Here is a 15,659-nt window from a genome sequence, read left to right on the forward strand (position 1 = left end):
AGGCTAGAAAGCCCAGAGATAAACCCACGCACATATGGTCACCTTATCTTTGATAAAGGAGGCAAAAATATATAATGGAGAAGACAGCCTCTTCAATAAGTGGTGCTGGGAAAACTGGACAGCTACATGTAAAAGAATGAAATTAAAACATTTCCTAACACCATACACAAAAATAAACTCAAAATGGATTAAAGACCTAAGTGTAAGGCCAGACACTATAAAACTCTTAGAGGAAAACATAGGCAGAACACTCTTTGACATAAATCACAGCAAGATCCTTTTTGACCCACCTCCTAGAAAAATGGAAATAAAAACAAAAATTAACAAATGGGACCTAATGAAACTTAAAAGCTTTTGCACAGAAAAGGAAACCATAAACAAGACAAAAAGACAACCCTCAGAGTGGGAGAAAATATTTGCAAATGAAGCAACTGAGAAAGGATTAATCTCCCAAATATACAAGCAGCTCATGAATCTTAATATCAAAAAAATAAACAACTGAATCCAAAAATGGGCAGAAGACCTAAATAGACATTTCTCCAAAGAAGACATACAGGTTGCCAACAAACACGTGAAAGGTTGCTCAACATCACTAATCATTAGAGAAATGCAAATCAAAACCACAATGAGGTATAACCTCACACCAGTCAGAATGGCCATCATCAAAAAATCTACAAACAATAAATGCTGGAGAGGGTGTTGGGAAAAGGGAACCCTCTTGCACTGTTGGTGGGAATGTAAACTGATACAGCCGCTATGGAGAACAGTATGGAGGTTCCTTAAAAAACTAAAAATAGAACTACCATATGACCCAGCAATCCCACTACTGGGCATATACCCTGAGAAAACCATAATTCAAAAAGAGACATGTACCACAATGTTCATTGCAGCACTAATTACAATAGCCAGGACATGGAAGCAACTTAAATGTCCATCGACAGATGAATGGATAAAGAAGATGTGGCACATATATACCATGGAATATTACTCAGCCATAAAGAGGAACAAACTTGAGTTATTTGTAGTGAGGTGGATGGACCTAGAGTAAGTCAGAAAGAGAAAAACAAATACCGTATGCTAACACATATATACGGAATCTAGACAACTGGTACTGATGGACCTAGTGGCAAGGCAGGAATAAAGACGCAGACGTAGAGAATGGACTTGAGGATGTGGGGTGGGGGAAGGGTAAGCTGGGACGAAGTGAGAGAGTAGCACTGACATATATACACTACCAAATGTAAAACAGATAGCTAGTGGGAAGCAGCTGCATAGCACAGGGAGATCAGCTCGGTGCATTGTGACCACTTAGAGGGGCGGGATACGGAGGGTAGGAGGGAGGTGCAAGAGGGAAGGGATATGGGGATATATGTATACATACAGCTGATTCACTTTGTTATACAGCACAACTAATAATGCATAGAAAGATTATCTCAAGAAGAATACACAAGAAACTAGTAACCACTCTTACTTCTAGGATAAAGAGAAGGAACGGGGACAGGGTTAGGAAAGAAAATTTTCACTGTATTAGCAAAATTTTTGTAACCATGTGCATGAAGTCATAGGCTATTGGAATAACAAAATGGTTTTAGTACAACGTGGCTACCCATCAATGTATATAATAATTAACAATGGAAAAAACCATTATGAAGAGAAACTTTCAAGCAAAGATGACAATAAATCTCCCAACAAAATGATCATAAAAATTAGGAAAAATTCAGGGAAAAAAGGTCACGAGCAGAAATGAAAAATGGGGTACAATGACATGCCGCAAACTTCAGTAAGCGGTTAAAACACACATATACAGAATATGGGGAACACTTGAAGCAGTATAGATTAATGGTTTGGAGTCAGAATTGCTGGATTCAAATCCAGGCTTCACTATTTACTTACTAGATCTGTTAACTAGAGCACATTACTTGGTTTCTCTGACCCTAATGGATAAAAATGGTATAATAGAACCCATCTCAAACATCATCTATAAAAATGAGATAATAGAACCCACCTCAAACATCATCTATAAAAATTAGATAATAGAACCCACCTCAAGGCATTTATGAATAATCTAAGCAACAAATCATACATTAGTTTAATCCCCACAATTCTATAAGACAAGTCGATACTATATCAGCCCCATTTCATATTCAAAAGCTCAGTTAGAAAGGGGTTTGGTCGGCCTTCCCTGGTGACGCAGTGGTTAAGAATCCGCCTACCAATGCAGGGGACACGGGTTCAACCCCTGGTCCGGGAAGATACCAAATGCCGCAGAGCAACTAAGCCCGTGCGCCACAACTACTGAGCCTGCGCTCTAGAGCCCGCGAACCACAACTACTGAAGCCCGTACGCCTAGAGCCCGTACTCCACAACGAGAAGCCACCATAATGAGAAGCCCGCACACCGCAAAGAAGAGTAGTCCCCGCTAGCAGGAACTAGAGAAAGCCCACACACAGCAACGAAGACCCAACGCAGCCAAAAATAAATAAATTAAATAAATTAAAATTAAAAAAAAGAAAGAGGTTTGACTGCTTAAAGGGCACCCGATTACTAAACGGTGGGACTGAGATTCGAATTTAGGTGTAATTCTTATAACACTACACTCTGTGCAATACACATGTCCCCCCTCTTTTATAGTACCAGTGTACCCCCAAATCCTACAGTCTCTATCTGGTAGAAGAGCCCTTCCTTAAACACCTGTAGAGCTCATGCTATAGCCTGTGTATCCAGCACATCCATAAAAGTGTACTGAGACTACTATAAAGTCAATGGACAAGATAAAAGAAAAAGAAACTGTCCATCACTTCAAAAGATATGTAACTGGATAAAAAAAGCATATACTCAACCCAAAACAATCTTTATAAACGTACAGAATAATGGCAATTATTAGTTATTAAATGTTGTGAACTGAAGAGACTCAATAAAGAAGAGGTGAATAGAATAAACAAGAAAATTAAAATAGACACCCCCTAAAAGAGAAGTTTAGATTAAGGAAGAATGCTTCACTGTCTCTCTCTCAAAGGAAATCTAAATAGATCTTAGTAATACTAAAGTGTGAGAGATTAAGGAGACTATTACGGAGTCAATCAAGATTCAAATGAGAGCCCTAGTGCAGGGCAAGACAGCAATGCGCTAGCTCAGAAGTTGACTGTAGTGGAAGGCGGAGAGAGACCTGGAAGAGAAGTCTGAGCATTAAAATCAGCTGGCGGGAACAGAACCAGACTAGTGGATGAGGCAGCAGTAGGTAAAAAGAATGAGAAGAGAAACAGGCGTCCAGGCACCTGGCACCTTACAAGCCCAAATCATGACGCTTTCTCCTGGCCTCTTCGGCCCTCCTAAGGGCCGAGTTCCCCGCAGAATGTGCAGAACCCCGAGCCGTTGGGGGCGGGGGCACGAACCTCGGCGAACAAGGAGCTGAGCTGAGAGTTCCGCGCTTCCAGGCTGAAACAGGCCTTCTAGAACCCAGACTGCAGCCCAAAAGTTCCAGGCGGGCACTGTCACCACCGTCTCGGCGTCCTTTCCCAAACCTGCCCGCCCCCTCCCCTTGGTAAACTTTTCCCGGGAACTTACCCGCCATTTCCGAGCTGCGAGCACCCGCGGCCGAGGAAGGACGAATCAACCCGCGCGCTCCCTGGCCGGAAGTGAGCACACTTTCTGACGCATTTCCCCCGCCCACCCCTGGCCTGGTGCTGGCCAATGAGAGGAGGAGGTTCGAGGCGCGGGGTGGTGGAAGCGCCTCGAGAGGCGGGGCTAACACGGCCGGGAAGGCTCGGACGGTTGCCTAGCCAAGGCCAGCACCGTCAGCCTATTTGAGGCTTGAATTGGAGGAGGAGGCCGCAAAGGGATATTCTCTGTTGAGATGCCCGCCGGCTCGAGGAGAGTTTCTTTGGGGTTGATTTGCATAATATACATACCTCTGGCAGTTTTCTGTTCCCCCTTAACGATGTTTTGGAGACTGTTAGAAAAACTTTTCCCTTGGCCTGGACAGTAGATCCAAACACCTGAGCCCTAGTTTTACAGGTAAAATATAGGGATTGAGTTCGAGTTGCCGGAGAAATTTTCCCGTATTTTATTTGTTTCTATTTTTGCGGTAAATAGTTGTTTAACATCGTTTTTCCTTTATGTTTTTAAACAGTATGTATACGGTGTGATATCTAGGTACTCTGCTTCCGCATTTTAAGGTTATGAGGCAACAATTTAGTGTAAGGAAATTGCTACCTAGTAATAATTTAGGTGACCAGAACTGTTCTGGTTCTACATCTCTCAAGTCCTAGTGGCGTAAACCACATCACAGGATGCTACCTGATTTGGGCCATAGGGCTTGTTAGTGTTTAGTAGCTGCTGAAACGGTTTGTCCCAGAGGATAAGCCACTGTTTAGGTATCCACAAATACTCCCACGATGTCTGTACACTAGAATGCCTTGTCTCAACAAATGGTGGTTAATAGGTTTTACAATGATGATACTAGAGCTAAAATGGACCCTTGGGATGATAATCTAGAACTAACACACTTCCTCATTTTAGAGATGCGGAAACTAAAGCCCAGAAAAGAGAAATTACCCAAATTCATACTCAGTGTACAGCCTACACAAGAGCCCAGTTCTCCAGATACTCAGCTCAGTATTTGACTACATGGAGATGGCCCTCCGGAAGGTAAAGATCAGAAAAGGTACTGAGAATGCTCAGATCCTTTTTCTTTAAGCTTTAATGAAACATAAGAAATTACGATCATAATGTTAAGAAGAAAACTGAAATCGTTGTCACTAATGACATTATGGATCAAAAACAGAAAACAATCTTTTTATATAATCGTTCTTTCAAAATGGCAAGATTCAGCATTTCTTTCCAAAACCACCTTACCTGTAGATTGGTCAATATCTGACCGGCAATTATGATCCTTAAAATAAGAAATCAAGAGGAATTTGTCTTAACTGCCGCAAATCTGAAACAGATTTTATGACTTTATGTGACTTTATGGTTGGTTGTAGGGAAGAAATATGTTGAAACATATATGATAATATGAATAAGAAATAAGATGAATATGAATAAGAAATACGATGAAACCTATATATTGTATGACTAATATTTCATATGATCTGCTTGCAGAATTGAGGTTACAGTTTTAAATTGTCCTTGTCTTAGAACTGTTCACACATATTTATTAAAAATGTCACAGAATACATGTTTAGCTAGTTTACCTAAAACCTAAATGAATGACTTCTTTCAGAAAGGTAATAATAAAATTACCAAAAAGGAAAAAATATTTTTGTAGGGTTTTCCCGCTCTTTTCAATTTATATTTTACCTTATTCTAAAGGGGATTTAGGAAGTGAATGTTACCACCATAGAATACAATTTCTACAAAAGGAATCTGCTGTCCTCATGTATAGGAAGGAGGCAGCATAGTGGTGTGGAAAGTTCAGTGCCCTACTAGTCTCAGTTCTCCTACTTCGTGATTGTGTGACCTTGTTTCATCTATTAAGTGGAGATAATAACCTTCCCAGTCATTACACTGAGTTATGAAAATCAAATGGAAAAATTTAGGAGAGAGGTTTGTAAACTGTAAAATTCTATATTAATATGAGGTGGTATTAGTATGATACCATTCATTCTAGAATAGGAAATTTGGAAAAGGCATTTTTCTCCATAGAAGAAGGCCATATTACACTGTTAGGAATGAACTAGCAACCGTATGTTTGGTACAGGTTCAACTGCATATGGACTAGTAAATTTTGCCATCGTGTTTTGAAACCTCCGGAAGGGATTTTTTTTTTTTTTTTAACATGGTATTAAAAAGATGGTTATCAGAAAGTGGATGTAGGAAATTTGAGATCCAAAAGAAAAATGCAGGTACTTGATGTGTCTTTATTTCAAAATACATACGTCTCTACAGACAGATAAGAATAGTTAGTTAACTCATTTGTTTAGCTCATAGTGCAAATGGTGGGGGTGTGATGTATGAGTTTCAGTTCCCAGAACAATTATCCAGAATCCCCTGTCCAGCTAGATGACTTTCGTATGGGATAAAAGAAAGAAAATAAAAATAGGCCAGCTCATATTGAAAACTACTGTTAGAGAAATAACTTAAGATGCACAGCACCAGCAGTTTGCACATTCCATATTTTAATTCTCATACACTACCCATAGGTGTGTAAACTAGTACTTTTTGAGAAGCAATTTAAAAAATTTAACACGTTTCTATTTGTACATCCTTTGAGGTAGTAGTTCCACTTAAAAGTATTTGTCCTACAAAACTATTTGCACAAGAATGCAAAGATAAATGATCAAAGATGTTCAAGGCAGCATTAATTTTACTGGCACATTGGAAATAGCCTAACCATTCATCAAAAGGGGCTGGCTAATATGTACTGACTTGGGAAAATACTATATAATAGGTTAAAAAATAAGTTACAACATTATATTTTACTTGTATAAAAAAGTGTATTTTGATATAAACATAGAAAACATCTGGAAGCATAACCAACTAGTTTAACTATGGCTCCTTCTAGGAGAGGGAATTTGGAGATGGGGATTAATCAGGGATTTAAAAAAAAAAATACTGTTTGCTTCTTTTAATGAGGATGTATTGGTTTCTTTCATAACTAGAAACTTATCAATCTTTTGGAAGTTTTTAGACATGGTGGCTAACTCTACACTCTACATTCTATAAATTATGATACATAGAATTAAAGAGAAGCAGCTTAATTGGTACAAGGAACAGTTAGTTGAAAATTAATATTTCTAGTTTTGCATTCTGTCATTATTTACAAGCAAAGACTGGTCAAAATGAGGGAAGAGGACTATAACTGCTTATTTTTGTTTACAAAATGACCACCCAGTGATGCCCGCTTTACTTTTTGAAACTATAGTTTGTAAAAATGGCTTTAATTATGTATGTCTATTTAGGGTGACTAACACAGTAATGCCTATGATATTTCACATTTCATAGTTAAAATATTACTTCAAATATTAATTCTTTTTTCCATTCTAGCCAACAGAAAAATGACCATTATTCCTCTGTTTTAAACTTTTTTTTGCTGTTGTTTTGTGTTGTTTTTCAAGGTAGAAGAGCTTCAGGATAGGAGGAGGGTGAAGAAAACTTTATCAAAGCTACTTTGATATTAAATAAATAAGACTAAAAAGTGGTGAAAATTATGACTAGAAATATTTTATTTATTTATTTTCGGCTGTGTTGGGTCTTCGTTTCTGTGAGAGGGCTTTCTCTAGTTGTGGCAAGCGGGGGCCACTCTTCATCGCGGTGCACAGACCTCTCACTATCGCAGCCTCCCTTGTTGCGGAGCACAGGCTCCAGACGCACAGGCTCAGTAGTTGTGGCTCACGGGCCTAGTTGCTCCGCGGCATGTGGGTTCTTCCCAGACCAGGGCTCGAACCCGTGTCCCCTGCATTAGCAGGCAGATTCTCAACGACTGCGCCACCAGGGAAGCCCTAGAAATATTTTAAACTGATATATTGTTTCAGTCATTCTGTCTTTCTTTTTTCTGATTGTAGTAAAAAAATACATAACATAAAATTGACCATCTTAATCATTTTTTTAAAATAAATTTATTTATTTATTTTTAATTTTGGCTGCATTGGGTCTTCGTTGTTGCGTGCAGGCTTTCTCTAGTTGCAGCGAGTGGGGGCTACTCTTCGTTGCGGAGCACGGGCTCTAGGTGTGCGGGCTTTTTTACTTGTGGCATGTGGGCTCAGTAGCTGTGGCTCGTGGGCTGTAGAGCGCAGGCTCAGTAGTTGTGGCGCACGGGCTTAGTTGCTCCGCAGCATGTGGGATCTTCCCGGACCAGGGCTCGAACCCGCATCCCCTGCATTGGCAGGCGGATTCTTAACCACTGTGCCACCAGGGAAGTCCCATCTTAATCATTTTTAAGCATACAGTTCAGTAGAATTAAGTATATTCACATTGTGAAAGCTGTCGTTCTAATGGGTTGGTTTTCAGGCACTCCCGTAGTAACCTGTTTACCCATATCACTGTGCAAAACAAGACTCTTAACTTCCTATGATCTGGACACACAAAGTGAAGAGCTTTTATACCTGCTATACAGTGCTGTTAAGTGTTTACTTCATAAACCTCTTCCTTAAAAGAATTATAAAAAAAAAATATAGCTTTATGGTAGTGTTTCTTCTAAACTTTTTTACAAATCAGAATTTTGAAGGAATATATATAGTTGTTAACAAGCTAAACCAACCAATCACTGTGCAAATTAGTAAAAGAATTCTTTCTGAAAATTTTGCTAGAGGGAATCCAGAATTTAATGATCTAAGAGAAAGAAACTGTCATGCTAACCAGCACCATATAATACAAAGAGAACCTGCTTCATCAGGTAAGAAGGGTGTGTTGGTAGGGTTAGGATGCGTTTAAAGAATAAAAGGTTTACTTTTACATATCTTTATAAAGTTAAATTTTGTTGTATATGAGGCAGTTTATGTTACTATAGATATGGTGTTATTTTTTAATTTTAAGAGCAACTAAGGTACTTTGAATAATACAGAATCAGGAATTTTAGAACAAAGTGATTTTAGAAATCAGGTAATCTAGTCATTGTCATGTTTATTTGGTATACATATGCATAAAAACTTTTGCTGATATCTCCTCTTCTATATATCAATATATTTCTACTGTTAATTCCTATATTAAATATTACTATTATTAACTTTTTTTATTAATTTATTTATTTTTGGCTGCATTGGGTCTTCGTTGCTGCGCGTGGGCTTTCTCTAGTTGCAGCGAGCGGGTACTACTCTTCATTGCGGTGCGCAGGCTTCTCATTGCGGTGGCTTCTCTTGTTGCGGATCACGGGCTCTAGGAGCACGGGCTTCAGTAGTTGTGGCATGTGGGCTCAGTAGTTGTGGCACGCAGGCTCAGTAGCTGTGGCTTGCCAGCTCTAGAGCGCAGGCTCAGTAGTTGTGGCGCATGGGCTTAGTTGCTCCACGGCATGTGGGATCTTCCCGGACCAGGGCTCGAACCTGTGTCCCCTGCATTGGTAGGTGGATTCTTAATCACTGCACCACCAGGGAAGTCCTGCTATTATTAACTTTTAATTTTTTAGACAAAAAAGAATATGAATACTCGTTTTTAATATTTTCTACCCCAGTCAATCACCTGTGCACCCCTGAGATCCCTGACTTAAAAAACCGTTTGCTTGAGGTTTTTTAGCAAGTAACTGATGAAGGTGATACTGTGGTCTAAGTCTCTCAATTTGGTCCTATGTTTTCCCACTTTTTTTTCCTTTCTTGCTGTAGAAAGGGCTAATTTCCTTCGTGAAATACATTGCTTTGGGGAGAAAGTCACTATGTCTGGCACATGGTTGATATCTAATAAGTATTTGTTAAATGACTTTGCAGTAACACCATCAAGAACACAATTAATCCCCAAAACAACTAAGCTTCCACTTTTGTTCAAGCACTTCATGGTTCCTGGTATTGGAAACTGCTGTTTCCTTGCTTTAAAATAAACATCCTTGAGCATGTGATTAGAATCAGACTAAAAACTACCTTATCCATATTTAACCCATTACTACCAACATGTGTATAACACAGGTATTTTTCTATTAAATTGTCCTCTGGATGTCATCAGGGAGTAGGGTGTGTCATCAATACAATCGCCAGGAGATGATCTTTTGCCAGAGTAAATTTATCCCTGGTACAATGGCTCCAAAGACAAAATTCTGTGGGACACAGGTGTTCTTGTAGCAAGCCCAGATCATCAGTAGCCCTGGCTTTCCCCAGAGAATTTTAACCCAGATTAAATTCTAGCTTTCTTACAAAGCTCTAAGAAAGCCTAGCTTACCCTCCTTCATCAGAGCTTACCCTCCTTCTCTATACCTCCTTCTCTATCTCTCAGTCAGTTAGGCACCCAAACGTTTAGGACTAAATGTATGCTGCCTTCTCCCCAAACCCAGGCCCTATTTGGAGTCTACTTACAGAGTCCAAGAGAGGTATTGGGTAAGTGGTACAGTAGGTATAACGCCTCTTCCTCCTTTTCTCCCTGGATTTCCTGCAACAAACAGGAGTGAGGCTAGGCTGTTACTTGCAGCGGCCCCACGTTTCACCCCAAGTGACGCTTGTATGCTCTTCTCTCACTTCTCTCCATTTGGCTTCATTGAGGCCTGCTGTATCTGGGGCCTGCTGTGTTGACTCACCAAAGTGGGCCTGCGTATCACAGAAGGATTGCCTCACTTTCTGATCTGTCCTCCTAGGGGATAATTATGAATAATCACGTTCGCCAGTCTTAAGCCTGTTTACCTCTTATTGATAACTCCTCCAGAGCTGGAACTGTATTATCTTCATCCCTGAGTTCTTACTTGAAGTGAGAACAAATGCTTTTAACTAACATTTACTGAAGATTTTTATTCAGATTAACTGTTGTACTGAATACATTTAACATTTAAGTTTGCCTTTATCCTGTCTTCTTAGGCCCACTCTCATGTTTGTCTCCCTCCCCTCCTCTGCCTGGCCCTTAAGGACTATTCCTATATAAATGAAATTATCTCTTTACTGAAATACTGTGTTATATTCTCATTTTATGAAATCTTATCTAAAAATCTGAATGTTAACTTTAAAAAAACATGTAATATTCTCAATTAAGGATGAATACTTGGAAAAATGAAAACTTCCATTTTAAAAAAGTTTTAAGAATAATCTCAAGGGATTCCTAAGATATTTAAAAATATTAACAAATAATTATAACATTTTATGTTATATAAGTTTTGTTAGACCAAGATCACAAGAAAAACCAGGACGAAATTTTCTTTTTCAAAAAACTGTGGGGGCTTCCCTGGTGGCGCAGTGGTTGAGAGTCTGCCTGCCAATGCAGGGGACACGGGTTCGAGCCCTGGTCTGGGAGGATCCCACGTGCCGCGGAGCGGCTGGGCCCGTGAGCCACAATTGCTGAGCCTGGGTGTCTGGGGCCTGTGCTCCGCAACGGGAGAGGCCGCGATAGTGAGAGGCCCGCGCACCGTGATGAGGAGTGGCCCCCACTTGCCACAACTGGAGAAAGCCCTTGCACAGAAACGAAGACCCAACACAGCCATTAAATAAATAAATAAATAAAATTAAAAAAAAAAAAAAACAAAAAACTGTGGCTGCACATCTACATTGTCCTTGGGTATGTAGAAGCCCTGCTGAGCTAAATTGTATGTTTCTTTCATTTGGTAAAGATTTTTGCTATTTTTTCCTTTTCAAGTGGATTTTCAAGTTATTTTATTCTCAGATTTTGAACTTCCCATTGTTCTTTTGAGTAAAATACACAGAAGGACTGCATCAGGGAGATGACAAATTGTCATTTAAATAGTATCAGTATGATTTAATTATCTTAGGTTTTGCTTTGCTTACTGTTAAATAAAATAAATTAGATAATATGTTTAAATGCTAAATGACAATCTTATTTACTATTGGGAGACTTAATTGTATGTGAGTCCATATCTAAGCACAAATGAAAATTGCACAGTTATATGTTTAGTACATTACAACACGTTATCCATTTATTAAAGGTAGATAAATACTTATCTAAATCATCATTGTGACAGATAAGAATAATAGCTGTAATTTGAAAGGTCATTCTTTGGTGATCCTTACTTTATTTTTATGCTATCTAGTTCATATATATTTCTCATTGGGGTTATATAGAGTTGAGATTTTTAAAAAGATAGGCATAAACTTTTTATCTCTTACCAGGCTTGGGTTAAGAAGGGGTTAAGGAATTCCTAGGTATGATATCAATATGCCACAGGAAATTCTTACCCTGCTCCAGTGTCCTAAAATATTCCAATGTGGGAGGAAGACTTCATAAATTAGAGTCTTTGTATAAATACAGCAATGATGCTATAGAAATTGGAGTTAGAATAGGTTTTGGTAGATGATTTCACATCGGGTGGGCCTAAAGGAATCTTCACTAGGGGGCTCAAAGACATGGTCTCTGAAATATCTGCACTATTAACAATTATATGTATAGACTCCCTGCAAACTGGAATGATTGCAGATAATGGAAAAAGACAAGCATAATACTCAATTTTTAATGGAAAGGGGAGGAACTGAAAGATCACACTCCGTTTAGTCTTCTTTGAAATGCTATGGTGTTAATCTTTGAAAAACAACAACAACCAAAAAACCAAAAGACAAAAAAACATGATTTATAAGTCCACAGAGGGTGACCAAGTATCCATTGACTAACATGGATTTGTGAAAAGCAATCTTGCTAAATAAACTTATTTTACTTCTTAAAACAAATAAATGGCAAAAAGAAGTATGTATAATAGTATGTTTGATTGGATACATGATCATTGCTGACCCTATGCAAAATTATGTTTTAGAGAAAATTCAGTTATCTGCTCCTGGCTTTGTTTAATATATTCAGATTACTCATATAATTGTACTTGCTATATATGTACAGTTTCAAGTTCTGATTCATTCACTTAACATTATATCATAAACTGCATACTACTCTTACTTTTATGTGACCAAGTTACTAAGGAATCTGAACTTCGTGGGGATATAAACATAAAATGTTGTATTTTTCCTCTAGTCACTGCTCCCACTGTACTATGTTGAATGTCCTTTCCCCCCAGGCAGATTCCATAGTTTTCTGCTCTTTTAAGTTACTCAAAGTCTAGCCTGGCCTAGTTTAAAACTTTGGTGTTTTAAAACCCCCTCCATTGTGGGCCAGACTTGTAGCCACAAGGGATGTGAAATGAGGAAGGGAATATAACCAATTTTTCACTCGTTCTCCCTCGTCAAGCCCCTAAAGATTGGGCTGGGGAGAGTGTCTGGTTCTAGGATATGTTGTCCTCTTTCTTTTTCAAGGCTAATTCCTCTGGTATTGGGGGCTAGAAGTAGGAATAGAGGAGAAATGAATCTTGCTCTCTGTCTTGGTCATCTCTGCTTCTCTGGCTGACATTGACTGCTCTCAATGCTCTTACTGCCTCTCCCATAGCACACATTCTTAATTCCTTCAGTGAGCAGAAAGGGGCCTCCGTATTGTACCAATTCCCTGATAAGGAAACTCCGGCAACTTGCTGCTGTTATTTACTTTGTTAGTAGTCCTCGCTTTTGGGTGAAACGCTGCAAAAGCAATTCAAGCCCCAATATCTTCCTGGTGTCACTTGACCTACAAGAAATTCATGTATCACCTCTTGTGTGCAACCAATGTCCCCAATGCAATGGACACACATAGTCTTATCAGCTATCATATCATCACAGGATAATGAAATTTAAAATGTTAGCCAGTGCCAATGCTCTTCATATAAGGTGGGGGTGGGATGGGGAGTGATAATAATATAAAGTATAGCTGCTATTGAACCCCCATTCTTTTTTTTTTTTATTCAAACAGAAAGTCACAAAAATTATAATCATCCTCATCAGTTCACTCAGTCCCATGTAATTAATTTTTTTTTCATCTTGATCTTTTGTTAGCACTTTTATGAATTCATCAGTTTTCCAGTAGAGGTCTGAAAATGCTTATTCATTCAGTTCAGCAGTATAGTCAGTTACCAGAAACCTGTATTTGTCAGAGTCTTTTCCATGAATTCCTTGAAGATGAAACCCTTTTATAGGAACATTTTTGCGAAAGCATCAGAGTACACCCAGAACTGTCTGTAAATGACAAAAGACTTAAAAATGACCATGGTTAAAGATTTGATGAAAGTTCATAATAATGCAATTGACAAGGAAATTACGTTATTTCTGAGATATACATTTTAAAGTAATAACTAGAATTATGACTTATAACATTATACCAGAACATATAAGATTTTTAGAAATTTCATGTAATGTCTGAAACATTTATATTAACATATTTCCATACAAATAAACCAAAGAAAGTTTAGTATTAGTTGTTTTTTTTGTTTTTTTGTTTTTTTTTTATGCTGCAGGTTCTTATTACTCATCAATTTTATGCACATCAGTGTATACATGTCAATCCCAATCGCCCAATTCAGCACACCACCATCCCCACCCCACCGCGGTTTTCCCCCCTTGGTGTCCATACGTTTGTCCTCTACATCTGTGTCTCGACTTCTGCCCTGCAAACCGGTTCACCTGTACCATTATTCTAGGTTCCACATACATGCGTTAATATACGATATTTGTTTTTCTCTTCCTGACTTACTTCACTCTGTATGACAGTCTCTAGATCCATCCACGTCTCAACAGATGACTCAATTTCGTTCCTTTTTATGGCTGAGTAATATTCTGTCATATATATGTACCACAACTTCTTTATCCATTCGTCTGTCGATGGGCATTTAGGTTGCTTCCATGTCCTGGCTATTATAAATAGTGCTGCAATGAACATTGGGGTGCATGTGTCTTTTTGAATTATGGTTTTCTCTGGGTATATTCCCAGTAGTGGGATTGCTGGATCATATGGTAATTCTATTTTTAGTTTTTTAAGGAACCTCCATACTGTTCTCCATAGTGGCTGTGTCAATTTACATTCCCACCAAGAGTGCAAGAGGGTTCCCTTTTCTCCACACCCTCTCCAGCATTTGTTGTTTGTAGATTTTCTGATGATGCCCATTCTAACTGGTGTGAGGTGATACCTCATTGTAGTTTTGATTTGCATTTCTCTAATAATTAGTGATGTTGAGCAGCTTTTCATGTGCTTCTTGGCCATCTGTATGTCTTCTTTGGAGAAATGTCTATTTAGGTCTTCTGCCCGTTTTTGGATTGGGTTGTTTGTTTCTTTAATATTGAGCTGCATGAGCTGTTTATATATTTTGGAGATTAATCCTTTGTCCGTTGATTCGTTTGCGAATATTTTCTCCCATTCTGAGGGTTGTCTTTTCGTCTTGTTTATGGTTTCCTTTGCTGTGCAAAAGCTTTGAAGCTTCATTAGGTCCCATTTGTTTATTTTTGTTTTTATTTCCATTACTCTAGGAGGTGGATCAAAAAATTCTTGCTGTGATTTATGTCAAAGAGGGTTCTTCCTATGTTTTCCTCTAAGAGTTTTATAGTGTCCGGTCTTACATTTAGGTCTCGAATCCATTTTGAGTATATTTTTGTGTATGGTGTTAGGGAGTGTTCTAATTTCATTCTTTTACATGTAGCTGTCCAGTTTTCCCAGCACCACGTATTGAAGACACTGTCTTTTCTCCATTGTATATCTTTGCCTCCTTTGTCATAGATTAGTTGACCATAGGTGCGTGGGTTTATCTCTGGGCTTTCTATCTTGTTCCATTGATCTATGTTTCTGTTTTTGTGCCAGTACCATATTGTCTTGATTACTGTAGCTTTGTAATATAGTCTGAATTCAGGGAGTCTGATTCCTCCAGCTCCGTTTTTTCCCCTCAAGACTACTTTGGCTATTTGGGGTCTTTTGTGTCTCCATACAAATTCTGAGATGATTTTTTCTAGTTCCGTAAAAAATGCCATTGGTAATTTGATAGGGATTGCATTGAATCTGTAAATTGCTTTGGGTAGTATAGTCATTTTCACAATATTGATTCTTCCAATCCAAGAACATGGTCTATCTCTCCATCTGTTGGTATCATCTTTAATTTCTTTCATCAGTGTCTTATAGTTTTCTGCATACAGGTCTTTTGTTTCCCTAGGTAGGTTTATTCCTAGGTATTTTAATCCTTTTGTTGCAATGGTAAATGGGAGTGTTTCCATAATTTCTCTTTCAGATTTTTCATCATTAGTGTATAGGAATGC

The 15,659-nt window shown here is 38.5% G+C and overlaps 2 protein-coding genes across 2 annotated transcripts in view; one reads left to right on the forward strand and one right to left on the reverse strand.

The window, feature by feature from the left end:
- The window catches only part of HAT1 (histone acetyltransferase 1), a 47,095-nt gene extending 43,423 nt beyond the window's left edge, over positions 1–3,672 (reverse strand). Inside the window, 2 exon segments of the mRNA XM_082395416.1 lie at positions 3,565–3,615; positions 3,618–3,672. Of these exon segments, the coding sequence (XP_082251542.1) occupies positions 3,565–3,615; positions 3,618–3,657 (91 nt within the window). The 5' untranslated portion in view covers positions 3,658–3,672.
- Positions 1–15,659, forward strand: part of SLC25A12 (solute carrier family 25 member 12) — a 183,455-nt gene that overhangs the window by 60,160 nt on the left and 107,636 nt on the right. The window lies entirely within an intron of this gene.

This window comes from Balaenoptera borealis (genome assembly GCF_965194805.1).
Source record: "Balaenoptera borealis genome assembly, chromosome: 6".
In the NCBI taxonomy this organism is placed as follows: domain Eukaryota; kingdom Metazoa; phylum Chordata; class Mammalia; order Artiodactyla; family Balaenopteridae; genus Balaenoptera; species Balaenoptera borealis.